Source organism: Anoplolepis gracilipes, chromosome 3 (assembly GCF_047496725.1).
Source record: "Anoplolepis gracilipes chromosome 3, ASM4749672v1, whole genome shotgun sequence".
Lineage (NCBI taxonomy): Eukaryota > Metazoa > Arthropoda > Insecta > Hymenoptera > Formicidae > Anoplolepis > Anoplolepis gracilipes.
The window spans coordinates 11,185,815-11,212,960 of NC_132972.1; the positions used below are offsets into that span (position 1 = coordinate 11,185,815).

General features: G+C 29.2%; 3 protein-coding genes across 10 annotated transcripts in view; 1 reads left to right on the top strand and 2 right to left on the bottom strand.

Annotated features, from left to right (window-relative positions):
* The window catches only part of LOC140664207 (uncharacterized), a 50,462-nt gene extending 32,181 nt beyond the window's left edge, over positions 1-18,281 (bottom strand). The window contains exons 1-2 of one of the 2 annotated variants that reach the window (XM_072889092.1): positions 17,536-18,281; positions 6,776-7,019 (exon numbers count right to left, since the gene is read on the bottom strand). The gene's annotated coding sequence lies outside the window, so the exon portion shown is untranslated. The remainder of the gene's footprint in view (positions 1-6,775; positions 7,020-17,535) is intronic. The other variant, XM_072889093.1, reaches the window with a different exon arrangement.
* LOC140663907 (protein LLP homolog) lies at positions 77-917 on the bottom strand. Its single transcript, XM_072888468.1, has 2 exons — positions 611-917; positions 77-462 (listed from the first exon to the last, which is right to left on the bottom strand). The coding sequence occupies exons 1-2, from the start codon at positions 768-770 to the stop codon at positions 194-196; spliced, it is 429 nt and encodes a 142-aa protein (XP_072744569.1). The 5' UTR covers positions 771-917; the 3' UTR covers positions 77-193.
* Positions 1,382-27,146, top strand: part of LOC140664204 (uncharacterized) — a 49,813-nt gene continuing 24,048 nt past the window's right edge. For 4 of the 7 annotated variants that reach the window (XM_072889082.1, XM_072889083.1, XM_072889085.1 and 1 more), the window contains exons 1-2: positions 1,382-1,545; positions 4,117-4,221. In XM_072889082.1, coding sequence (XP_072745183.1) covers positions 1,397-1,545; positions 4,117-4,221 — 254 coding nt within the window. In that variant the 5' untranslated portion in view covers positions 1,382-1,396. Of the gene's footprint in view, positions 1,546-1,895; positions 2,028-4,116; positions 4,222-25,143; positions 26,720-27,146 lie in introns of those variants that run through there. The other 3 variants (XM_072889087.1, XM_072889089.1, XM_072889086.1) reach the window with 2 other exon arrangements.

Below are 27,146 nucleotides of genomic sequence, written 5' to 3' on the forward strand. Positions count from 1 at the left end.
AAACTTTAAAAAAGATGAGAATAATGTATCACACAACATTATGTATCTGCCCTTTTCGAAATAAGCAAACATAGGATATCATAATTAGTTATTTAATTATAAAAAGAAAAGACTAAAGTTTATAATATTTAAAAGTTTATAAGCAATATAAAAGAATTAACTTTACAATTTATGGAAAGACTTAATTTTCCTTTTATTTTCCTTTTGTCGCCTTTTTTTGTCGTCTGGTGAGTCTTTTGCTTGATATTTTGCTAGCCTTTTGCATTTTTGCTCTACCTTTTTTATGTTTGAGTATCTTTCGTTTGTTCATCCATACGGGATAATTACCATATTGATCACGCAATGTTTTCTTATCGTATACTCTAGTACCTTCTACTTCCATCTGTTCTTGATCTGTAGTTACATCGCTTTTCGTATCTTTAGCTTTAGCCTTGTCTTCTTTGATTTTTTTTGCATCAACAACTATAATGTAAAACATTATCACATGTTACATTACGTTATATAACACTTATTATAATTATTATAACATATATATATATATATATTTATATTGCAATTATTATTATAAATGTTTATTTAATGTCTTTACTGTGTTAATGTGAAATCATACCTGTAGCAATTTCTTGAATATTTGTCATTTCAACATCTTTAGATGCATTTTCATCAATACCAAGGGTTTTTTTTAATCTGTCTAATTCCTTTGTCGCATAACGTTCTCTCTTTACTGCTCTGCATTTTCTTCTCCATTTACTACGCAGCGACTTGGCCATTTTTCACACGTGCGTTACACGTTTAACTAAAATAAGGTTATGTTACAAACGTGCGCTCAATCGAACAAAACTGAAAGATCTCTGCAGCGTTCCAGGCCCAGGCTCGCCGTGTTTCGTAAAATATTTATCAAACATCAATTAAGCGCCACCTAGATTTATTTTAGAAAGTACGTTCAATTATTTTTGACACTATCGATAAAATCATCGTTCAATGTATTATCTGTACTGCAAGACAAGAATAAATAAATTAATAAAAGGAACATTCAACTTTTTTGATAAAACAATTTTAGAGAATAAAAAAATTCTTATACTAAAACAATAAAATTTCTTTTTATAGAGCTTTTATTTTTTCTCCCTCCATATTTTAATTAATTAAGTATTAGTAGAATTAAATGTAAATATTTCTTGTACTTTCTAATTTGAATTAAAAATTTAACAACAAGTTTAATTTTATTATGGTTTCTCTAAACTCGAAAGATATATTGATTTGTAAAGGGATTATCTGCCTCTCGATTAATGCTTTCCAAACACTCGAGAGGGCAGCACCCTCTATTTATTTAGACGCCGCGCGTTCTACATTTCACTACCTTTGTACGTATTTAAAGTACACTTATAGTTCGCTACGTATGCATAATTCCACGTTCTTATTTTTTATTTATTCGTTTCGATCGTTCGATACTAACGTTAAGCAAGTGTGTGAACGTCGTACAAAATCGCATTGCAAGCATATTTCTCCAGGCAACGATATTTACGCTCCAAAATTATGGCCAAAAAGGTAAATTTGATTTAAATATATCAAGTAAAATTTCTGACAAAATACAACTGTGAAAAATTTTAAGAAAATTAGCTAAAATTAAAGAAAATTAGCTAAATGTGTTTAGTTATTGAAGTACACTCGATAGAGGTTACTACTTATTAAACATTTAATAGCATAACTTATTAGTGGAAATGATAAACTCGTCTATATCATTTCCATTAATGTTTTTAGATCCTAGACCTTCAATTAAGCTGACTCACATAACGAGTTCTAGCAGTCACGAGAAATTGCATGTAAATGAAATATAAAAGACTACTATCAAGCTGAAGCGTCTTATCGGTTCGTGTCAATGATATATAAACGTTTGAGTATCCCGTTAATGTAGTAATGGATGACAGTGACAGTATAGTGCTTTAATGCGCGAGTCAATTTAATTTTACTCATTGTTTGTGAAGTCGTTCATGCTGAGTGTCGGAAATGTTTCCTAAAGCTAATGAGGAGTAAGCAAAAATTATGCTATAATTTGGAGAAAATAATATATGTCATAATCGACTTCCGTATTGTGAAATGGTGATATTGATAAAATAAGTAGTATGCTATGGATGGTGATATTGATAAAATAAGTAGTATGATATGCGATATTTTTTAATTCTAAATGATAATTTTAGTGTGTTGACAAGTTCACCAAGTAAATTTGTGTGATAAAATATAATATTCAATTTGTGCACTCTGTAAAAGTGATGAATTAAAAAAATATGAATTTAATTTATAACTTAATAACTTAGCATAATAAAAATTATATAATAATAAAAATTATATAAAATGTGTACTTAAATTATAAAAATTGTAAAATATAAAAACTTTATAAAAAAAATTTCATGATTATAATTAAACTAATTAATATATAATAATAACTAGAAACTTAATAAATATCATAAAATTTATATTGCAATAAAGTGAATTAGAGTTTACAATATTAAAAACACATTTAATAACGTTATAAACAATTTATACAACATATTTCTTAAAAATTAATTTATTTGTTTTTTTATAAAACATATTTTTAACATTTTTTAAATACTAACAATAAGATGTATACACTTCAATATATTTGATTAATTTTAATATCAAATTAAATATCTGTAAAAATTGATTGAGTTATTGAAAATTTTTAATAATGTATTTTAATTATGTTTTCGTTGTCTAATAATAATTGAATAAAAAGAAACATTAATACAGTGCAATGTATTATCATTGTTAAATAGAGAAATACTAGTAATAATTTATAGACTTATTGTTAGTATACTATTAGTTATGATGTATTCACGAAAGTCATAGCAAATAGAGACTTTACTTAAATGGCTTGTATCTGTTTCAAAAAATTAAGGATTATATATTTTATCAAGAAGATTGACAATCATTGATTTAATATCATCATTGTTTTAACGGTTTGCAAGAAGAGAATCATTGCAATTTTTTTTCATATCATGTATTCTGCTTGCATATTTATCGGTTATACTGTTTACATACTGTTTATATGCTGTTTACAAAATATCTTTAATCAATAAATATTAAATAATCTTTTCTTATATTTTTATATAAAAATGCAACAAAAGAATAAAAATAATATAAAAAATATTAAAATATTATGACAGTGTGGATTAAACAATTAATTTATTAAACAATTAATTTAAATTTAAATTTAAATTATTGTTTAATCCACACTTGTTAAATAGACATTAATAGATTATAAATAAAAAAATAATTTTTTAAAAATTGATTTGTTTTATATACAATCATTGAATATCTATACTTTTTAACGCAAGATTTTATTATTGTTATTTGTACTTATTGTTAAACTAATTTTAAATTGTGGGAAGGTTACTATGTTTACATAAATTTCTGTTTTCCTAGTATTTAAATAATAATGTAAAATATATATTCTATTATAAAAGATATATATATTATAATATAGTTCAACGAACAATTCATAGCTTATATTAAAATTTTATTAATAAAAAAGCCTTAATAATTTTTATAAGTAATTATTACAAATAACAAATGTGTCTACACAGTTCATAGTCCTTTCACGAGTTTAATTTGATGAGTAAGACGAACAATTAAACTTGTTTGAGCACTGGACGTATGTTATGTAAGAGCTAAAGTTAGTAAAAGATAAGCGGTGACATTTCGTGAATTATTTGGTGAGCTGATGAGCGTTAATATGAAGCGTTGGCGTAGTTCATTGAAACTATTAAAGCCGTAAACATATAGAGTAAAAAGGTTCTAAAACTCACGTTCAGTTCAAACTATTCAACAATATTAATTATTATAATAATTTTATATTTAAATAATAATTAAAATTAAAATATTGTGTGCATAATTATAATAACTATTTAATTTTTTAAAGTTAAAATTTTATACGTTATGTATTGTTATTATTAGGTAAATTAATTGTTATATACATATAATTACTTATTACTATGTGTATATATCAATAAATACTGTATAATATTAACCACAATTTCATTATCGCTTTAATAACAAGCTCCTAAAAAGATTGTTAACAGTAATGTGTAATCTTTCTAGTTTCCGAAATGACGTGAGGATGTTGCGGTTACCTATGTCTTTCATCTGCCAGTCATCAGATAATTTGTCTAACATTTCCGATGAACTAAGCAAACTGACAATTGAGTAAGTGATAACTAATATATTTTGAATTATATATTATAAATATTTTTCGCACATAATTCAAATTACATTTCTTATAAATTAATTTAGATGATTCGTATAATAATTACAATAACACCTTCCTGCTCTCCATCTTTAATTATCATGTAAATACTAGCAAGATTTTACATATGTGAATCCAAGATAACTTAAGTACATTACTATTGATAAGTTGTCACTTTATCTATTTGATTTTATAGCGTTTAATGGGAAAATTGTTTTGCAATTTCGATAGAATATATCAATTAAAAAAATACTATAAAATTATCACGTTAAAAAATAAATATAGTAAAGTAAAATTACGAACGATAGAAATGGAAAGCCGTCGGGTCGCTTCTCCAACATTGAAAGGACTTACGCCGGTGCACGATTTATATGCCGTTTATAACGGTCGACTTTCACTGATAACGAGAACGCGTTGCCGGAAGCGTTTCTGCTTCCGAATTTTTAGGTGAGCGGGTGATCCGCGATACATTGTCAGTTCCTTCGAGATCGTTTAACGGACGACTCGTGGTCGACTCGTTTTTCGCGCTACTGTCATTTTTTTACGAAAACATCGCCAATTCTAACGGCATCAGATAACGTGTGATAATCAGCATCGCGTGACAAGACAAAGGTGAGTGACGGTGTTATATGTATTTATTTGTGCTTTAGAAAAATAATTTCCATATTGAACAACGCGATACGATAGTGTTTTGTATCTTTTATAAATATATAATTCGAGTTTCTGCTTCGCGTAAAACAGGTTCCGAGAAAAAATTAAATTTTGTAGTGTAATTATGAAATATTGAACTACATAAATAAGGATTTGAATGACATAAAATTACACAACTATAATTTCACATGAAAATTATAAGATGATAAAACATGATATAAGATAGTCTTCTGACAACTTTATATCTCCGGATTAACGTACCTACATTTCGTTTAAACTTTATATTAACTTTACATTTGATAAAATTAAGGAAATTAAAAGAAGAGAATTTACTAAATTTGAACATGAAAAATAAAGAAAGTATATAGAAAAGTAGTAATAGAATTTATAAATATAAAAATAAACTTAAAATCTGTTTTTTAATGCGATTATAAGATATATGATTATGTTTTTAAAATTATATCAGAGACGAGATTATTCACTCTTATCTTCTTATCAAGCTTGTTTTATAAATATCAATTGATCGGTATTATAATGCGCGATGCATATTTCGGTGTATGTATCGGGTCACGAGATATATACATGGCGACGAATAAAGTGCAACGGTCCATTGTACACTAGCTGACCCGGTTAGACTGTCATCAGTGTCATCAGTGGTAATAACTAGGCCATTGCGTGCATACGCGGTACACTCGAGAGTTCCGGTGGTTTATTATTGCGTTCTCTCCCTAATTTTCTCGACGAATATCTTCATAGTTGTGGAGAATCGTACAGTTACTTGAACTCACTTTTATTCCCAAATAATTCCAACCATGACACATTCTTTCTCTTCGCTTGTTTGATATCTTGACGTCTTTTGAGTCTTTTCTAAAAATTTCGCACGAAAGCCTTATTCTTAATCTTGTAACCAACTCGGCAACAATGAGAAAGCAAATTCAGAATTGTGTTATAATGAAGAAAGTAATCAATACATATATGGTAGGCTTTACAACATATAAGAAAATTTGATTAAAGTTATTTTTATGTGAATTATATTATTGTTAATAATTATTGTTTATAAGACAAAGTATTATATGTATGTGTGATAATAAATTGAAGAAAGTATGTAAATATAATTTATAAATGCTTTAATTATAAATATGAAATTACAATTTTATCAAGAACCAGAAAATATATCTTGTAGCACGTTGCCAAGTTCAAGATTAATGATAAGAAAAAAGTGAAACTACATGATTAGATCGCCGATCAATTTTAATGCACTTTGTTCGAGGCAAACAAGTCATGTATGTAACTTGAAAATTCACTTGATAGATCTTATAGAAGACAGAAACTTTGAATGGTAAGCGTAAAACGGTAGAGAACAAATATATAATTAAGGATACTTAATTAAGTATATATATTTAAGAACATACTTAATAATTTTTAGGATATCATTTATACTTCATTAATTAACCAATGGAATTTAATATTGTGAGCGAAAGCAAAGAAGAAATAGCTTAATGATCTTTGATATGGAAGTTAGGACAGATGGCAAACATTAAAACATACATTAGTAATGTTTGTTATCTTTTTTTCGCTAAATTATAATTTTATGTGTCATATTCTAATTTAATGTGTAATGTTCTAATGTGTTTATCCTGATATATATTTTATATGTTCAAATGTTTTATATTGCTTGATATAAAATTTATAAATAGAATTAGCTGTCTTAAACTTTGACATGAATTAAAATAACTAAATAATATACAAATAATATAAAAATAATAAGTATAAATCTATTTATAAATATAACATTTTTAAATAGAATCGGCTTGAATTTTGCTATGAATTACAATAATTAATATGCAAATAATAATTACTCACCCCAGGATTGTTCTTTCACCTGATGCTTTTCTCTTCTATATCTCCTCATTCTTTTAGGTTGTCAGGGTCGACAGGATCGTTAAAGTTTGTTCACACGTTGCATTTGCACAAAGTTCATACAGTTTATTACGCGCAATTCATTACTTTGCACAACACTCCCGCACTTATTGTTAGATCGCGACATTTTGAACGATAAATTAACGTTAAAAATATTTCACAAACAACAAAATATATTTCACTCTATCTAAGCATTGTTAAGGAAATTATTATTAAAAATTGTAAAGATTATAATAAAACAGTTTTATAATTTTACATAATAATTTTTATAGAGATTTTATAATTTATAATTGCTATTTTTATTGCTTTGATTTTATTTACAATAACAAATAATCTCACGAAATATGTACTACGATAAAAACTGTTGTGATACAGTTTCGTATTATTTATAAAAATGAATTACTCATTAATTATAACAAAATTATTTCTCGATACTGTCGCCTTGTGTTTAGAAAAGGAATTTGACAATATACGAAGCGTCTCGCATTACTATTTTACTACTCGAATATTGCGAGTGTAACAAGACCATGACATGTAAACAATAGCGCGTCATATGCTACCAAGGCCAAACACGGTGTTATTATTAATTCTCGTTGCCAAAATGTTTTACATACTTTAAAATATATCTACCGAGTATATATATGGTTTTTAAATTAAATTCATTATTTATTAAACAATTAATATATCACACGGGGCCTTTCAATATGTTAATTACACGATGCTGTGATTTCTGTTTTAAATTGCGCTTTCTCAATTTAAATTATATGTATTTAGGTTGTTGAAAAGTCGAATCAAATAAAGTATCGGACAAAATATATTATATATTTTTCTTTAAGAATAATTAGAGAATTAATTATTTGTCCATAAAGATAGTAACGGTAGTTTATAGTTTTGATTCTTGTCATTTGAATTTGTACTTAAAATAATAAATAAATAAATCACAGGAAATACACGTTTCGATAAATATTTATCGTCGTGATATAATTATTATTATTAATTAATTATTAATGAAAATATTATAGCGCATTATTTTTCGATAGTTGTCGCGATCGCGTTTAAAAGGAATTCAACCTCTTGTATTACTACCTTACTGCTCAAGTATCACTGTGTGAATGATAACAAGACCAGGGCACGTAAACACTATATACCGCTAAGGTCGAAGCGTACGCATTGATAGGTATATAGTTGATTCCTTGTCGAAATATTTTATATTCTACAATATTATAGACTGATGGAAAAGTTTACACTTAACGCGAAACGCACCGCGTCTTTCGGTTTAGAGAATATATCATGTTTTTTAAATTAGATTAATTATTTATTAAACGATTAATATATCATATGGGGCCTTTCAATATGTTAATTACACGATGGAGCGATTCATGTTTTAAATTGCGCGTTTTATATATATTTAGGTTGTTGAAAAGTCGAACTAAATACAGCAACGGACAAAATATATTATATATTTTTCTTTAAGAATATAGTTAGAGAAATAATTATTGTTTATAAAGATTGTAACGATAGTTTAATTTTAATTCTTGTTATTTGAATTTGTACTTGAAATAATAAATAAATAAATCACGAGAAATACGCGCTTCGCTAGATATCTATCGTCGCGATATAATTATTATTATTAATTAATTATTAATGAAAATAATTATAGTGAATTATTTTTCGACAGTTGTCGCGATCCCGTTTAGAAGAAATTCGACCTTTTGTATTACTACCTTACTGTTCGAGTATCACCGGGTGAATGATACAGGACCATAGCACGTAAACATTATATACCGCTAAGATCAGAGCGTACGCATTGATACGCATATATAGCTAATTCCTTGTCGAAATATTTTATATTCTATTATAGTTTCTTCTCTTTTTGACATTAAAATCATGCGAAAAATGGTTGCATATAAAGTCTAGTATTTATTTACACAATATAATTTCTTATTTTAATCAAGAAACTATTTGTTATGTTCTAAATTAATTTAATATTAATAATTATAATATTAAATTAATTTAATATTATCATTTTAATAGTACCACTAATAGTATAAAAACTGAATATTTTCATTATTAGCCTCTTCGCAAGATAAATTAAAAGAATGTTAATTAATTTAAATCTTTGATGTGAGACTTTTGATTACGAAAACTTATGGTATAAATCGCAATTGCTTTAAATAAATTTAATTTGGCAACAGAGATATCTTTTTCTACTTTTAGAACATTGTAATGATAATTCTTGTAAAAAACTATATCTTTGCATAGTGCTTTTTCTTTCTTTCTGTCTTTTTATAATAAATTTTTTTAAAATAAAAATCATAGTTTATAAATATAAATCTTGACATTCTAGTTTTTTTTCTAAATTTAAATCTTCTTTGCAACAATTGCAGATATTTATAAACATATAAATCTAAATGTAAATATAAATCTTACATTAATATAAATCTTAACATCCTATTTATCAAATTTTTTTGTCTAAATTAAAATATTCTTTGCAACCAATTGTAAATATTTTTCTTTAAAATATCACTAATGACTATATCTTAGCGCTTACGTTAGCTACCTCATCGTGTATTTATAAATACAGTTTTCCTGTTTTCGCAATCGTGTATGTGCAATATCATACAAGCGATAAGAATGTCCGATAAAAAGCTGACTCTACGCTATATACGTATATGATTAAAACATCTGTGAGCAAATATCGATCACGAAGAAACGGTGAACATTAAGAAATTCGATAGTCGTGGAAATATTATCGTTATTTCAGATTTACCTCAGCATGAGAATGTTTAGTGAAACGGATAACAAGGAAATAATTGAATTATTCATTATCATTTTATTAAATTATTAATAAAATCGTTTTATATTATTTATTAATTACCACTTTTGCGATTCTCACGATTCTAAAGAAAGACTAATAAAGTGCCTAAAAAGCGTTCAATTATTTTATAAATCTACTGAAATTTTTTATATCTATGATTTATAATAATATTAAAGCAATGATATTTTAATTATGTGACTCTGCGAATATTTGCAAAGATCGTTTATATAGGAAATACTATACTACTTTAAATATCTTTAGATATTTTGTCTAAAACTTTATATCTGTAGATAACTTGTGAGATGAGAAACTGGTTCTTTCCTAGATCGTGAGATTCTAAAGGAAAACAAGAGCATCTAAAAATCTTGTTATCAGTTTTCCGGTTTTGTTTTTTGCGAAAATAAAATCATCTAGGCCGATTAGGAATAGATTTATTTGATCCGAGAACTTGTTCCTGAATGCCATTTCTTATGTTTATTTGTCCTCTGTTTATAATTATGTGCATATACTATTAAGATAATTATTAATGCAAAGTTATTCGACTTTCTATTACCATATCAGGATCATTATTGATATTTGAATTTCTTGATTGAGTACCGAGAAGTAGCATTTTTCGAGTAATAAATAAGATTAATATATTTTAAAACACTTACATGTTTATATAACTGTTTGGTTAATCGTAATTAATGAATTAGAAACTTATTTCTGTATAACTGATGCATATCGAACAAGTATGGTATGTGTGTTACTTTATCTTTTTCTTATTTTAATTCACTATTTACACTTTAGAAAATTATAATTTGTAAGCAATTTAAATTGCTTCTATTTCAACTTTTTTATTTAAAATGCTGAAATAATTTATCGTTTACGTTTCAACCTCTTTAGGACCGGTTCCACAATTTACGTTAACCAGAATTTAAACATTTTTTTCGTTTTATTTCGTTTTTCAGAACTTATCTAAAAGAGACGAAGATAGTTAAATTCCGGATAAGTAAGTTATGGAATCGGGGCTTAATGGTAAGCAGATTATAAAGAATTATGTAATCTATATTAAGTTACTGTTTCTTCTTTTAATTTTAATTGTCATCAAAAAGACATTTTAAGTTATCATTATTTTATTTAAAACTTGAAAAATTTCCATTTCTTCTAATTATTTGTATGCGCGCGCAAATATTTTGAATACTTCTTTTATTACTAATATTCTTTTTATTACTTTAATACTTTAGGATTATTTGGATATTATAAAGTATATTATTCGAGTCTTATCATTCAAAAACCATAAAAACTTGCAATTATTAATTTTTGTGCATTTTGGTGATTATTTATTTCGTTGATATTTTGTCGACATTTTTTTAAGAGAAAATGTAAATAATGTCTGGATCTAATTAAGAAAATTACTAATACTAAAAATACTAAAAAGCTTGAAGCATTCTTGATATCTCAAAAGTTGACAACTTCGAGAAAAAAGATAAGCAATTATACGTCGTTCATCATACATTATTGCCTAACATGTATTACATTTAATGTATGAACTCAATAATTCTTATGAAAGGTACTTACAGGTTACCATAAACAGTAAACAAAAGTATTATCAAACTAAACCGGTTTTAAACTAATTGACAATTACATTATATCATACAATTAAGATTTGTTTCAGTTACATTTTCTACTAACAATAAGATTCTCGCTTAAGCAATTATTTCAAAATTATTCTTGTTCATCGCGACAATCGGATTTAATGTAAAAATAGAATGAGGCAACCACATTGAGTCTAAATACGCGATACGAATCATAATAATGCGTTCATAGTTCTAGTAATCATTTTCTAGCCTTCGTTTACGGTGACCTATCATGGTATTGACATCGATTCCGTTATCGTCGTTAAACAGGTCATTGTCTTCACTGCCTAGAATATCAATGAATATTAAATAGTCACACTAGACAATTTATCTGCCTACGAGAAATCCAACACCATCGTGCAACAATACCGATCGTAAATTGCGGCGAGGTGATGAACTGTAAATGAAATAAAGTTTCTTTCACTTTGATAACGCGAAAAATTGAAGACAAATCAATTTTCGCGGTGTTTAAAAAGTTTTTCTTCAAAAGCTTCCTAAAATCTTTTAAATTACCGGAAAGTGAAGTTTTTCATAATATTTTTGCAATTAAATTAATCGTAATTTGATTTCCCTGAATTGTGATAAAATTGGAAAAACTTGTCTTATATAAATTCCCATATTTTGAAAACGTGGTTGCCTTATTTTTACTTTGTAATTATTATGCTCAACAAATTATATTTGTGATAATGTAATTATATAAATATATTGATATATGTCTTCTTGGTTATATATATATATAGGAAAATCACACATACATATACTCTTCTATTATAATTTCGAAAGCTAGTGAAATCGACATCTTTTAGATACATTTATAAATGCATTTTTTATGGCATACTTTATATAGGATATTAGCTTTCTTATATTTGATTTGCGTCATATCAATGCAAATGATGCGACTAAGCCGGTTTAGCATAATCTTTTTAATGATCTCGTTCTCTTTCTGAGGAAGGTCAAAACCATTAAAATTAAGTACACAAGAGCAAAATCACAAAGGAGTCGACATTTAAAGACATCGTGCACAGACTGCTAATTATATTTCACCCAACCATGGAATCATTTGAGATTAATAATTAACGTAACAAACATCCGCAATTCTGTTCAGAGGATGTGCGGTGAGAGAATTCTATGTGACGAGCAGACGTTAACGGAAGCAGAATTCTCGGACATAAAAATTTCGCATTTAAATAACATTTAATAAAAAAAAAAAATAAAAATTTTAAATAAAAATTTAACAGCTCAAAAACAGAAAAAAATAGACTTGTGTTGTTCAAACTTTCAGGATTAACATTATAATTGCGGTTGATATCTAAATAAACAGACATTAATATTACTTATTTTGAAAATTGAAATATTTGATTTATAATTATTTTTTTAGTATTTAATAATAAAAAAATATTTATATATATTTTATTGTCATGAAATGTGATAATTATAGATCTTACCTTAAAAAATTTCATTTCTTCAAAATGATTAATATTCAATCTTGATTCTATTATCAATTATAAGTGCAAATACAATTCGGACGCGAAACAAAAACAATTCCGACACAAAATTGTGAGAGTGCATCCTGCAATTTTCTGCGAAATACGCGGATGTTACAGCTAAAGAAATCGTCATTTCGCGTAACTCATTATCAGTTTTGCATATTGTAACGTACTATTACGCTTTATGCGAGGTTTAATATAGCGCCGGGATGTGTTTCTGTAAAAGAGAGAAAGAAACTGTACGAAAGATCGCGAGATCGTCGCTTCCAGTCGCTGCCTATCCGTGATGGTAATTGAATATGCCATAGGAAACTCAAAACGATCCATGCATTTTGATAAATATTTTCCGTCGCGGCTACACTGGCTACGTTTAATTAAAAGACGGACTCTCGAGCGCGGCAACATATCACCGGATCGAAGATCGCCGCGATAATTTCTGTACAGAGTCGGAAGGATGTGTCTTCTAAAGTTTACTAGTAGCTAAATTGAAGACTGAGAGATATTAAATTGAATATATATGAAGCAGATATTTCATATATTGCTTCGGAAATATCAAAGTACACATTTTCACTTTTCGCTTTCCAATTACATACATATTAATTAATATTTAAATAATATTTAAATAGCCATGTAATTCATTTAACCAGTTGATATTGCTTCGATATAAATGTTATTTCTTCAGGTATTGAATGTACAATTTAAAGATATTAAATAATTCTTTCTTAATGATGCGAATATATACATATATTTATATTCGCACGATATTCTGCGATCACAACTCACAAATCTTACTGAAAACATATCGTTGAGGAAACGGTCATTAATCGCTTGTGAGATGTGTTAGTTGTTGAAGAAACTTTCTCCATTTCACATTGTCAAGGATTTCTCGAGTATAATAAAGAACTTCAATTCTCTTCTCTGTCTTCTCTTCCTCCTGTTTTCGCTTTGTATCGAGATCGATAGAGTAAGCAGATTTCCTCTCACCGATCAGTAATCGAATATCGACACCGGCAAATTTATGAAACAACTGTAAGCTAATAAAAGTTGCCGCCGCGATCGTACACGCTGATTTAACCGGCGCGGCGCCAACGCGCCGTCCTTTCCGCTTGTCTGCTTATTAAGTCCGAGATATCTAGTCGGAAACGAGAGTCCGTACTAAGTATATATGTCTTCGTGAGAATGAAATCTTTTCGAGAATGAAATCTCGAGTCTGTCTTAATTAATATGTAGATATAAATCTTCTCTATGTTGCTCGCCGTGTATTCTGAATACTAAAATACCTGAAAAGAATATCAACAATTTCTCTAGTATATGAATCGATATTACATATATGTGTGCAATATTAATCTTATAAACGTCAAAAAGATTATTGATATACGAAATATTTAAGTGCGTAAGGATATTAGATAAATGTGTATATGTATGGATGTACTAAACGCATAAATATTTCATCTATACTGAAAAGTAATCAAATTTAAAGTATAAATTAAAATAGAGTCTTTATTAACTGAAAGTTATAAAAAAAGTCACAAGATTTTAAAAAATATGTACATACTAAATTAAATTAAATATGTATATACTATTAAATTTAAAAAAATAGTTTTATGTTGTATTCTCTTTGCGGTTGTTTGTTTTCTAACTATGTTATAACAATATTTTAACTACGAAACATAAAACCGCGTTGTTGTGGCATATGTTATTTAAAATGTATAGAAAACTAAATTAAAAAAGATATTTTTTTTAACTCCTAACATTAAAATAAATAATTTTTAGTGGGACAAAAATAATATTTAAATGCAATTTTTATATCTAATGTCGTACCTAAAAATATTGATTTAAATTTCTTTTTTTATTTAATATTAATCCTACAAATACTTAAGATTACTTGCGCTTATCAAAATGTCTCTTTTTATTTTGATTTTATTTTCTTGTGTTTTATCTCTCTAATTGTTTATCAGTATATAATTTTGAATCTATTAAAATAATGCCGAATTTATATACGTATTGAGAGTTATAGTAAATTCCAAAATTAAATATAGAACATTACTTGTAATTTTGTTGTTCATATGCAATATGCAAGCGGAAATTAATTCTAATTATTCTTACCGTAATGTTTTTTTTGGAAAATAATAAAACATATAAAATGTTTCTAAAAAATGATAAATCATGTCGAGAATTAATATATAATTAATATTGGAGGTTCAGTAGTGACTTATTTCTATTATATAGAGTACTCTAACAATAAGTTTAATTTTTATATAACGATCTTAAAATTTTATATAATAATCTGATTTATAAAAAAAATTAATTAAAATAAAAAATTAGAAAATGAAAGACCAATTAAATATCATAATTAATATGTTTTTAATAAAATTATACGCAAAAAATAAAAAATAAATATCGATTGTATTATATGTATATAAATATAGTCACAATTAATAAGTTTAGTGTATAAAACTGTTTGCGTACTTTTGAGTTAAAAAGATTTGCTGAAGAAGTTTTGCAAACAATTTCTGTTAGATTGTAACTGTTATTGCAGGTTGCAAAGTTTATCGGTCACGTTCCTATCGATTTGTATAAATCCAAGCGTGATAAAATAAAATTTTATCCGATTTGTTTCAGTTTTACAACCCAGACACATAGGAGTTTACTCTTTCGCATCTATTAGCTTTCCTTGCATAGGTCATCTCCTTTCTCTCACGATCATCCAAGAATGTTTCATCCTTGTGGACCTTCTTAGGAATTATATCTGCTAAGTATATATATTCTTCAAATAATTTATTTCTAAAATAAATGTCTTTGTGCGCGCTTTATGCAATATATAATTTTATGCCATATTATTAAGGTAATATCCTTGTCACAAGTTATAATAGAAAAAAATAATAAGTAAAAAGTTATAATGGGAAACTAACAGTTTTTAAATAATATATTTATCGATATATTTATAAACATCTTTTTAAATTTTATATTCAAAACACAGACAAAAGATTTATAATAAAAATAAATATTAGAAAGCAATTAAATACTTTTTTTCGTGTATAATTTTCTTTTGTGTAATTGTATGTTTAATAATTTAATAATTTTTTTAGTAATTAGCAAATAAAATTCAGATGTAAAATTGCAAATGATTCTAATATTATATATTAAAAACTCAAAATTATATTACTATAATTAAAAAGATGTATAAATAGTATGCCTAAAGAATTTTTAAATGACTAATTATACATTTTATCCGGTACATTTATCTTTTTTGCCTTATCGAATCCAATTTAATAGACAATAAAGCGACGCTAATGTTGAGCTCTCAAAAGATCTTTCTTTAATTTGTCCGATTAATTTAGTTTTAATTCGTTTGACCTATTCACATCCGCAAAATTCACTTTTATCGCTTAATGGTTTCTCTCATTATCGTACATTGCACTTGCGATTACAATCGCATTAAATGTATTGGTTAAATAATATTCATCTTCCTTTTTTCAAATATATACGCACTTTTTTAATAAAAAGCGTACTATATATAAATTGTTCTTATTATATAAAAATTTAATCATATTATATATATAAAAAGCTTTATTATATAAAAATTTATAACACATTTACTAAAAAAAATAAATATTTTTATAGATAAATGTTATAATATTACATAAAATTAAGTATTTAAATAAATTTACTATACTTCTTTCCAAAAGAAGAAATTGATGAGCACATTTGTCTACGTATATAGACTCATTGTGATTTAGAAAGTTACATCATCAGCATTGCAATTCTTCTTGGTGTCGCAATGAAGCTTATATAGATGAGATTAGAATCCGTTCCACGTAACTCGGGCCGTTTTATCTCGATGACCGACTGTTACCAAAGGTGTCCGCAATGTCACAGAACAATAACTATGTATTCCAATATATGTATAGTGATCCGATCTATGTATTCCAATCTATAGTGTCGCAATAAACTGATGGAAAAACGATACCCGATAGTAACGTTCGAGAAGCTGACAATGGCAAGAATTTTTTATCATAAATATGTACGCATAAGAGTCGATAAAAAAGAGTTGACAGAATATATTCTTGGATAAACGAACTTCTTCTCTAGGCCTTGACTTTTGGCCTTTTTAAATTACTTTTTTTGTTATTATGATGGATTGTAAAAGATGCCACTTGTATTTTTTTTACTCAAAACACAAAGATTGTTATTTTTAATTTATGTACATACACAAGCGAAAACTTTAGATACTTTTATATTTCTTCAACGTATATTTTTTAATATTTTTTATTTAATATTTGTAATTTATTATTTTTATGAAAATGTTAATTTAATCGTTTTCTTATCATGCTCTGAATAAATTCCAGCAAATAATTTATATTATTTTCATTGAAGACAACTGAACTAAACACTACAGTATTAAAAATATAGAATATGTTCATGAACTTTGCATTTTAAAATCTCTTATAAATTTTAACATATCACTGTATTCTGTAATTAATATTGTATTTTTCCGTATGATAAGACATTAATATTCCAATGAATAACCAACTGTGTAATTTAATGAATAAATAAATTGAGCCATCATGGCTTTTCATTATCTAAACTATTTGATCTTGAGATTTGTATTGGTTCGTGTTTTTAATCTGAAAATAATGACTAGTAAATTGCAATCTAAATTGACGAAAAAGATGTACGAAATAAAATACACTCTGAATCTAATATTACTTTAAAAAATAATTATAGCCTCTATTGTAATAGAAATATCGTGTAATCAGATTAATAGACTATACTTACATTAATTAAATGCCGTAACGCAGCTCGATTTGGAGCCAGTCTGTACTGCAACCGCAATGTTTTGTTAATGACCGAAAAACACGAAAATGTTTAACTTTATCCTGATATTGCGTGATATTAAGTGAATCAGGGTAATGGCTAGTTAAGACGCGATAGATAGCCAGAAAACACATAACAAAAATTCGATACCACAAGTATAGTCATTTTCACTCTAAAGTACGCGTTTAATAAATAGTATCATTTTATGTTACTTTTGTAGCTTTAGTTATTTTAATCACTGACTGATATGCATAATATTCCGCTTTAAGTGCGTGAAAAATTACTCGTAAATTTCGAAATAAAATAACAATTTATAATTTTTATTTGTATCGTTTAATTTTTATTTCAAACAAATATATTTTATAAAAAACATACTTCGAGAAAAACCGTTGCCGCGATATTTTTATTCTGGTTTTATGTAATCATTTATCGGCATTAATTAATCGTATGATTTGATAGTCGCTAACTGTAATAATTATATAGAGCTAATAATCGTGTTCGACATCTTTCCGTAATGATATTTCAGAAAGTATGCGGCGACAATATTCTTATGACTCTCGCAAAAAATAGAAAAGCGAGCGTGTTAGTAATACAGTCTTATCGCGGTAATTAATTAATCGTGCGAGCTTTAATCGTTAATAGTAACGTTTACTATCTCTCAGTACTTTTCGCGAACGTGTTTCGGAAGATAATACAACGGCACACGAAGTGTATCACGCTACTATCTGTTCGTTCGCAGTACGAATGATAACAAGGCCACGGCATGTCAACAATAGCGTGTTATGTGTCACCAAAATAAACACTGCGCGACAAGTACTACGCCATAGCTCTCTTTCTCTCTCTAATATATATGTGATATTTATTGTCAAATTACGAATATGAAATATTATTTAACACGTTACCGAATAAATGCGGAATATTCTCTCTCTCTCTGTTTATGAATTTTAAATTTATTACTATTAAACATTTGCTATATCACGAGTTTTTATATTTAAATTACTCGATTCGATGATCATTTATTATTCCATATTCTTAATCCGACAAGTGGCAAATTAGATTTAAATTAGCGCAAAATTCAAAGTGTATTGGATATATATTTTAATCCACGCATTGTGAAAGAAACGATTATTTATCATCTGTAAGGATATTAAAGATCGTTCGGAAGAATACGATCATTTATATAATTTCTATTTCTTGTTATTGCGATTTTCATTTGCATAAATTTGTATAAATCGTGTGTAAGGCTAATTTTATGAAAGGATCGAATAAAATTACTAATCGAAGACTGTCAAGATATTATAAAAGAACTTTGATGAACAATATATAATACGCTTTGCTCACTGTTGAACGTTGACTTAAGAATAACAAAATCTTTTCGTCTCGCGTCAATCGTTATCCTTTTTTTCTTTTTAATGCCTCTTGGGCATATCGCTAAATATGTAAAGGACCCGTTACTATTTCTTACACGCGCGAAGTATGCATTTGCTTCTTGATAAATAGCCGTTTTGACATGTTTACAATTGTCAATCACTAAAATTATTTAATTGTAAATATATGTAATCATTATAGCAAGTATATAATTATTTCTTAATTAAAAATACAAGATACATGTATACACATATGCTCATTCCAAGTTGAATTTCAAACATAATCCAAATTTCGAACAATGGCAATTTTTGTAATCGATCGACACCGAAAGAGGATTAAATTCCGCCGCGTGACAGATGGTAAAAGTTAATGATCGAAGGGAAGGTCCTAATATCTTTAATAGAGGAAACTGGGCTTATCGATTTTTATAATACTCAATGACACGCGTGTCCCGGAAACGAGATAGCCGCGTGTCGAACACAGCAGCTGCGGCTAATCTCGTGGATTACAATTACTGACCACCGGGTCACGTTCAATTAACCTCCGATGCACAGACGATGTATACTCTTTTGATTGTTATTAAGTTTGCCGTGCGTGACGATCGTCAGTTAAACTTACTTTCGTCAATTCGCAATTGATCTATTAGTACGTACATATACGGAGAAAAGCTAATATTAGCAATCATCATAGCTAGAGATCAATCTTTATTCCTTTACACATCAAAATTATACAATTAATAACGGACTTTGATATGATTTATGATCTACGTTAAATCATATTTTCCAACTTTCACATTTACGTAATTGAATGATTGACTCTGAGTAAACAATTTATAAATTTTAGCTATAAATCTACCTTTCCATTAGTCTATCATTAAAGAATATTTAAAAATATAACAGACACACATGCAATTGCCAATCACAACGAAATCTAACTTTTAATGTAATAGCCGAGAATTATTTTTTTATTTCTTATGTAAAAAGAATTAAAAATAGATAAACACAAAAGTTTCAGATAGTTGACAAATTCGATTATTTTTGTTACAATTTTACTTAAATTAATAGTCTCGTAAATATATGTAATTTATATGTATTTTATTAATATATATATCTTTAAATAAATTTTTCTCCTGTGCGTTACTGACACTTCGTGTAATAGAAGAATATTCTTGAATACAGATCTGATAAAAGAGAAAGGCATTTCGTGATTAATCTTAATACAGGATTATCCGATTGACCACACCTTGTATGCATGTGAAAACAGATTCATGAAGAAATGTTCTTTTGATCGATCTTTAGATGAACAATGCAATCACCTTTTCAGGATCCGTGATGAAATCTTTCTTTCGTTGTGTGCGCATCACGCTAATACAAATGATCATAATTGAAAGTCGACGGTTGAGCTGCCGCGATAGGTCATACTTGTCTTGAGTTTAAGCTTATTTTTTTAAGAATAAATGTCAGGTTCATCATTCATTCTCAAATTTATTTGAAATATCTTACTTTTCCCACAAGAAATAAAATTTTCCATTAAAATATTAAAATATAAATCGCTTCTCTTTTTAGCTACAAAATGATTAGTATAGTTAAGAAATAATAAAGTAGGCTATAAAAAAATTGTTATCATTATTATATCAATGACGATAAGAATGATTTATACATTAGGACAGATCTCTCTCTCTCTCTCTCTCTCTCTCTCTCTTTCTCTCTCTCTCTCTCTCTCTTTCTCTCTCTGTCCCTCTACATCACGACGTGGACTAAATAAATCCAAGATCAATGGTTTGTGCACCGTTAAATCTTCTCGCGTGGCTTCGCTCGATCGAAAATCCGATCTATCTATCATTCGACGATTCTGCTGGCTTCACGCCCGAACGATCACATGGATTGATAGCGTTCTTCTTGCTCTATCACTTCCTTGAGAAATTCTCTCGATTCAACGACTGTAGCTATCTGACAATTTCACGGTACAAAATGTCCAAAGAGATTTGAAATCTGTTTGAATTCTGTCTTAAAAAGTGAGCAGTCCAATAAATTGTACGGTTGAAACTTTTCAGGGCTTTTTGAGAATTAAAATATATATACTTTTGATTTTTCCGAAATCATTTTCCTTCGAAAAATGAAAGCTACTTTGATATCGAAAATATATAAATACACATATATATAAAATATAATGTAATATTATAATAATATTTTAATAATTAATAAGAAGTTGAAAGAAGAATTGCTAAATTATACCTACAAATCACATTCTTGAAATTTTTAGAGCTCGCTTTTCCTCGATCACTTATCAAGTGATTATCAAATAATCTTGATTATTATCGATCTAGATTATAAAACGTTGTCTCGTCGTGCTTGAAAACCATAGGTGGTAAAAATCTTACGGCCTTTACGGCCCTTAGGGCAGTGGGTACTCCGACGAATCGACTCGGCGGAAGCGACGATTTTAAGTGCGGACTGAAAGACATATTTCGGGATGCGTTCTATTTATACGCACTGGTGTACGCATCTATGCGCACGAGAGACCGCCGAGCGATTTACCCGTCTGCGACTCTCTCGACATTCCACGCGACTTTCTTTGTGCTTCCCTCCCCCCCTCCCTCCCACCCTTCTGATGCGTGCCACACGTCGCCCTGGAATTCCGTTTACGGAATGCGTGCGAATCTTCGTTGGCCGACTTTATCTCTTCGACCACCGACAACACATTCGGCAACATTCGTGAATTTATGTGGCGACTGAATTATATCGCTGTCGTCTGACATGAATTACTAACCGTCGCTGACCGCGACGTTATTCCAAAAGTGTATTATGAAATTGTCCATTACTGATTGCAATGATAGAGCAGATATCGTAAAAAAACTGTAAAAAGAGAGTAAATACATTATTTTTATAGCACGTCATCATATTATCACTTTTTTTTCAAAAGCTTAAAAAAATAAAAATTCCTTGAAAACAGTTCTAGAATTCAAGAAAACATTTAAAGAATATAAATTATTGATATTCTTATTTTTTTAGTTTTTATTATTCCATTAATTTTCAAATTAACAAAAAAAAAACTTGAACTAATAAAAATCTTATTTTAAGATATTCTAAAAATAAGTAATCTATATTTTAAAAAAATGATTAAAATTGAAGCATGTATATAAGAAAAATATAAAAATAATAATATGTATAATATATACTTTTACATATATTATATATTATTACGTGAAAAACAATTGATCAAATAATTACAATCCTAATAATTTTCTAAAAAAGAAGTTAGTTTACGAAAATGCAACATGACTTATGTGACTTTGTCCAAGATCATTTACGCGCAAGTTGTAAAAAATTTAAAGTAATTCCAAGTTAAGAATATATTCAAATTCAGTCGGCCTTGCCAGCGCAAGAGAAATGGTAAAGAGATAGACTGCAGTAATAATTCAAGGAAGCATCCGCCTAGGCGATCTGCGGCAACATTCCACATAGTTTCAGCTTATATATGCTGTTTTAAGCTTAGCATCATTACACGTAATTTATAATAATCAGTAGACACCTTGCTCGTTTCGTAGTCAATAGAAGAAACTTATCATGGTTGCACATCAAGGAAACTGATATCCAAACATTTTAACTTTCAACATAGTTTTAAACCGTTTCAGTCATCAGATTTACTATGTTTAGATTTACTATGAAAGCTTTTACTGTGAACTCTTTGAGTTATTGTGCTTTGCTGATATATATAGCTGTGTCTAACTTGGATTTAAAACACACCAGGTATAATGGTGATAGTTTCTTAATGTTTCGATGTGTAATCAAACAATATTATATCTACCTAAATTATAATTATATGCAATTACTTAAAAAAATCTTGATTAAATATTAAGATACAACACACTAAATTAATAATTGTATAATTTGTTTATACAAAATTTTACGAGAAAATTTTTTAATTATTATTAAATTAATTATTTAATTATTTAAACATCAAGCATCTGGAAATCTCTCTTTAAAATCCTAAGAATTTTTCATTTTTTTTTTCAAAACGAAATAATATCTCGAAAAAATTCGCAATTATACGTAATCACGATACGCAATTAATAACTTTGGGAGATATAATTCTAAATAAAAATGAAAAGCTAGATGAGAAACATATATTTCACAAAGTCATAAAACTGTTCAATTTTCTTTTTAGGTTTTATAGATGCCATTCTTGCATTTATCAGTTTTTTTTTTTTTTTTTTTTTTTTTTTTTTTATTACGTCAAGATTATATTTACAACGCGCACGTTTTCACGAGTTAAACATTACTGACAACTCGGTATGCAAGTGTTATCCTTCGAAGCAATTTGTACGTTGCCGTTACCCAGTCTTCCTCGAGCACTCGCACATATCGCGAGTTCTCGTGTCCCTAGGCTGGAATAGCACGAGTTGCCAGTTAGAGGGAGAGATCTCTCTCGGGTCAGAAATTCATTTGTGACATTCCGCATAATTTCGCGTCGGCAGCGTTGTTTTCGGCATAAACACGTACCGTCGTGCGCGATTTAGAATACTCGGCGCGTGAAATCGGCATTGTCAAGATTATCCACAATAGAATAATCCTCTCGCGAGCGGAAACCTGGCCCGTGGCTCTCCCGTGGGATTTAAGTTCACATACGGCCTAACCACTCGACGTGAAAATTTATGTGGGTTATAATTCACGTATGTCCGACTGCACTTCTATGCTTTTGCTAATCTCTTTCGTCCTCTTATGGTACGTTGCAGATTTAAGAATCTAAATATAATACTGCGCATGTAGAAGAAAAAATGTCAGATAATAATGATAATTAAATATAGAAACGATAATTTTAATTTAAATAAATAAACGAGAAAATTTATTATAAATTTATTTTTTTTTAAATCTGAAAAAAGCAAGAATAGAGAGGGCGAGATTTGTAAACAAGAATAAGAGAATTAACAGAGAAAAAATCACTCTTAATCTTAAACTCTGATTTTTATGACAGCTATTTCTTCGTTTTGGCCGCGAATTATATGGCAAACAGCCAGATTCCCAGACTTCTGATAATCATGGTACGAATACAAATGCGGTATTCATTTAACATGGTTCCTTTTGTCACCCAATAGCAATAAGCGTTCCTGTCGACTGTTAAATATCATTCACGCCATGACACGCTAATACTCGCGTCTTAATGGAACGGGAGTACAAACGACTTAATTGTTATTGCGGTCGTTAATTGTTTCTCGAAGCTCAGACCTCCGTTCGTAATTGATGGCCGTTTAAGCAAGCTGCCTGGCCTCGCGAGGGTGGATCGGGACGGAAATATCGATCGACATATCTGCGATCGTCGGGGCCTTAATGCGGTCAATGGTCCGTTGCGTGCGGCCCTTAATTAGTCAGTCCTCCTCAACGAGCTTGATATTACGGATCTGGCGATAAGACCGCATGTGCAGACTTAAGAAATGTACGATATAAAGGATGAACTTGGAGATTATACGAGATAATAAGCAGGTTCTGTTGAGTTTTAAGTTTTTTCTTAATAAGTTTCGCATCATAAGATCTATATCGTCTATGTTTAATTTCTCCAGATTTGTTTTGTTTTTTTGCGAGAAAAAAATACTTATAAAATTTTATTAAAAAAATGTTAATATCTACGTATTATGTAAACTCGTCAATCTAAAATTATAAAGTGCATATTCGTTAATTATGTTAGAAGAAGGAATAGTAACACACACAGAGTAGATATTTTATCTCAATAATATTACTTTTGCAATTACAGGAAAGAGATTTTATTTTTAATACTTTATTGACATTTATAATTTATTCTTCTCTTAATACAATGACGTACAATGTACGTAATTATTTCAAAAAAAAAGTTACAGACATGCTTTGTAATATCAATTGAGAGTTATGTACTTTTTAAATTATAATTATTGACAATCTATATAGATGTTAATCTTTTTTACATTTCAATGAATGAATAAAAATCTAATAAAGTATCTTGATAAAATATCTTATTTAAAGAAGAAAAAAAATGAAGAGGAAATCATTGCTTATTTAAAAAGAAGATTGACATACATTGTAAAAAATAATGCGTGTGAAGCGGTCTTGAAGAAAATACTTTGCAAATAAAGGATGACGCTGTTTAGAAGCGCTTAATTCGGCGCCACCTGTGCTTTGATGAATTGAACGCGCGTGTATGCGCGCATGAGCATTTATAAAACCTGCGCGGCACGCGGCTCGGCGGCCAGTCTGATTCCTCGTCGCAGTGCGATACGGTCGATATAAGTGAGCCACGTAATGCAACCACAGTGGTTGCGGTGAATTGCAGTGACAAACACACGACACCACCGTATGGCATATACGGTGAAAGAATCACCCTCGCCACTTTATGCGCTTTTCATCTTCCCTCTCTCGATTTCAAGATAATCTGGCCCGTACTATCCGCTCGCAGATGTCGAAGAAATCGCCGCCACGTGAACAAAACGTCACGATGCATTTCAGTGCATCGGGATTATCGCAGAAACTTTATCGTGTGTGTAGAATAATCTTTTAATTTTTTTCATACTGCGTGAAAGAATTATAAAAAAATGCACGTAATTAATCGTCGTTCTACGCGATTAAGAGTTTCGTTGATTGAAAGTTTTCGCGAAAGCTGTTAACAGTTTTGCTTTTTTTTTTTTTTTTTTGTAAAGGAAAAAAACAATTCTGTTTTTCTTCGAGTAGACAACGTTTATTCTGTCGACCTTGTCGATTATAAAGATAACCGTTATCTACGCATTTACAATAGTTTCTAAGGTTGATTATCCGCCTTTGAAAAACGAAGAAGTGTGTGAGAATCCTTAACGAATCAGCGGACAATCATCGGAGAAATCGGAAACGACCGATTTGTCACGTGAATCCTTTTACGTTGGAAGTTGACAGTTGCGAAACTACGGTTGATAGGATTTGCACAGATCAACCATCGATCACTCTGGAATTTCCCGACGCGGAACCGTGACACAACCGTGACATAAATTCGTGACAAAAAGAAGATAAAAGAAAACGTTTACAAGGAAGAAGTGTACAAACAAACACGCTTGAACGAACATCAGCCAACTATAAAGCTTCGTGCAAACAGACGAGATAGCGTTACCATTGCCGTGACATTGGATGCTGCTGTGAAAATTGTTTACGTATCTCAGATTGGCATTAATATCAAGATATTCTACTAAATTTATGTCATGAGTTCCCGAATCGTGAACAGAAATCATTGGTCTCTGTTAATAGTCCTAAAAAGAGAGAAACGTGTTTCTTCTTTACTTTCAATTCATTGAAGGATAAATCATTGTGACGTATTTGCATTCAAAGGTCCATAGCATATCTACCGATACAAAATAATGCCGGTTATCTCGAAATTAGTAGATTCATCTTCTGTCAGATATTGTCAAGATATCGTTGAGTCAACGTGAGGAGAAAACGCGCGTGTGGATTATCAAGTGCAATTTGAGGGTGGATGGTCGACGTGGACAAAGAGCCGCATGCGAAGTATCGATCGACCTGCATCTTGAAGAGGATGCTCTCTTCGGTAGGAGTAGAGTTCACATCGTAGTCACGTGTCGCAACGAACGTGAGAGAAACGCGAGCGAGCATAGGGACGAGAGATAGAGTGATAGAGGGAGGAAGGGCGAGGGAGGAAAGGAGACGACTTGCAGCAGGCGACGCTGCGACGTCGTCATGGAAAATCGATTTGCCACCGACCACCACCCCGCTACAACCACCCGACGAAGTGCAATGACCTCTAAACCGGGAAGATCCTACAATGTGAGGTAAGTTGCTTCTCTCTCGTGGTAGGAATCATGAGAGTCGTGGCAGGAAAAGGGAAGGGGAGGCGATGAAATGACGAAGCGAAGAAAGAGCTTGTGGCCCCCACGAAGAAAATAGCCGCTGCTTCATGCATGTTTCGATGTCTACGACTTTCGCGACTTTTTACTCTATTTTACTTCCGGCCTCGGTTTTCCGAGGAACGATTTTAAAGCTATAACCGTCGCTTCTTTTTTGACGAAAAGCAACTGTTTTCTTTTGCTAAGTTGACACTTTACACGTGGTAGGTTGCTTCGTTAGGACAAATGAGAAATGCATTATTATTGCACCGATACTTCGTTATATTGAAGCTTATTCAATTATTAAATATAAAAGATATATCACAAAATAATAACAAAATAATTATAAAATAATAAATATTTCATTTTATCA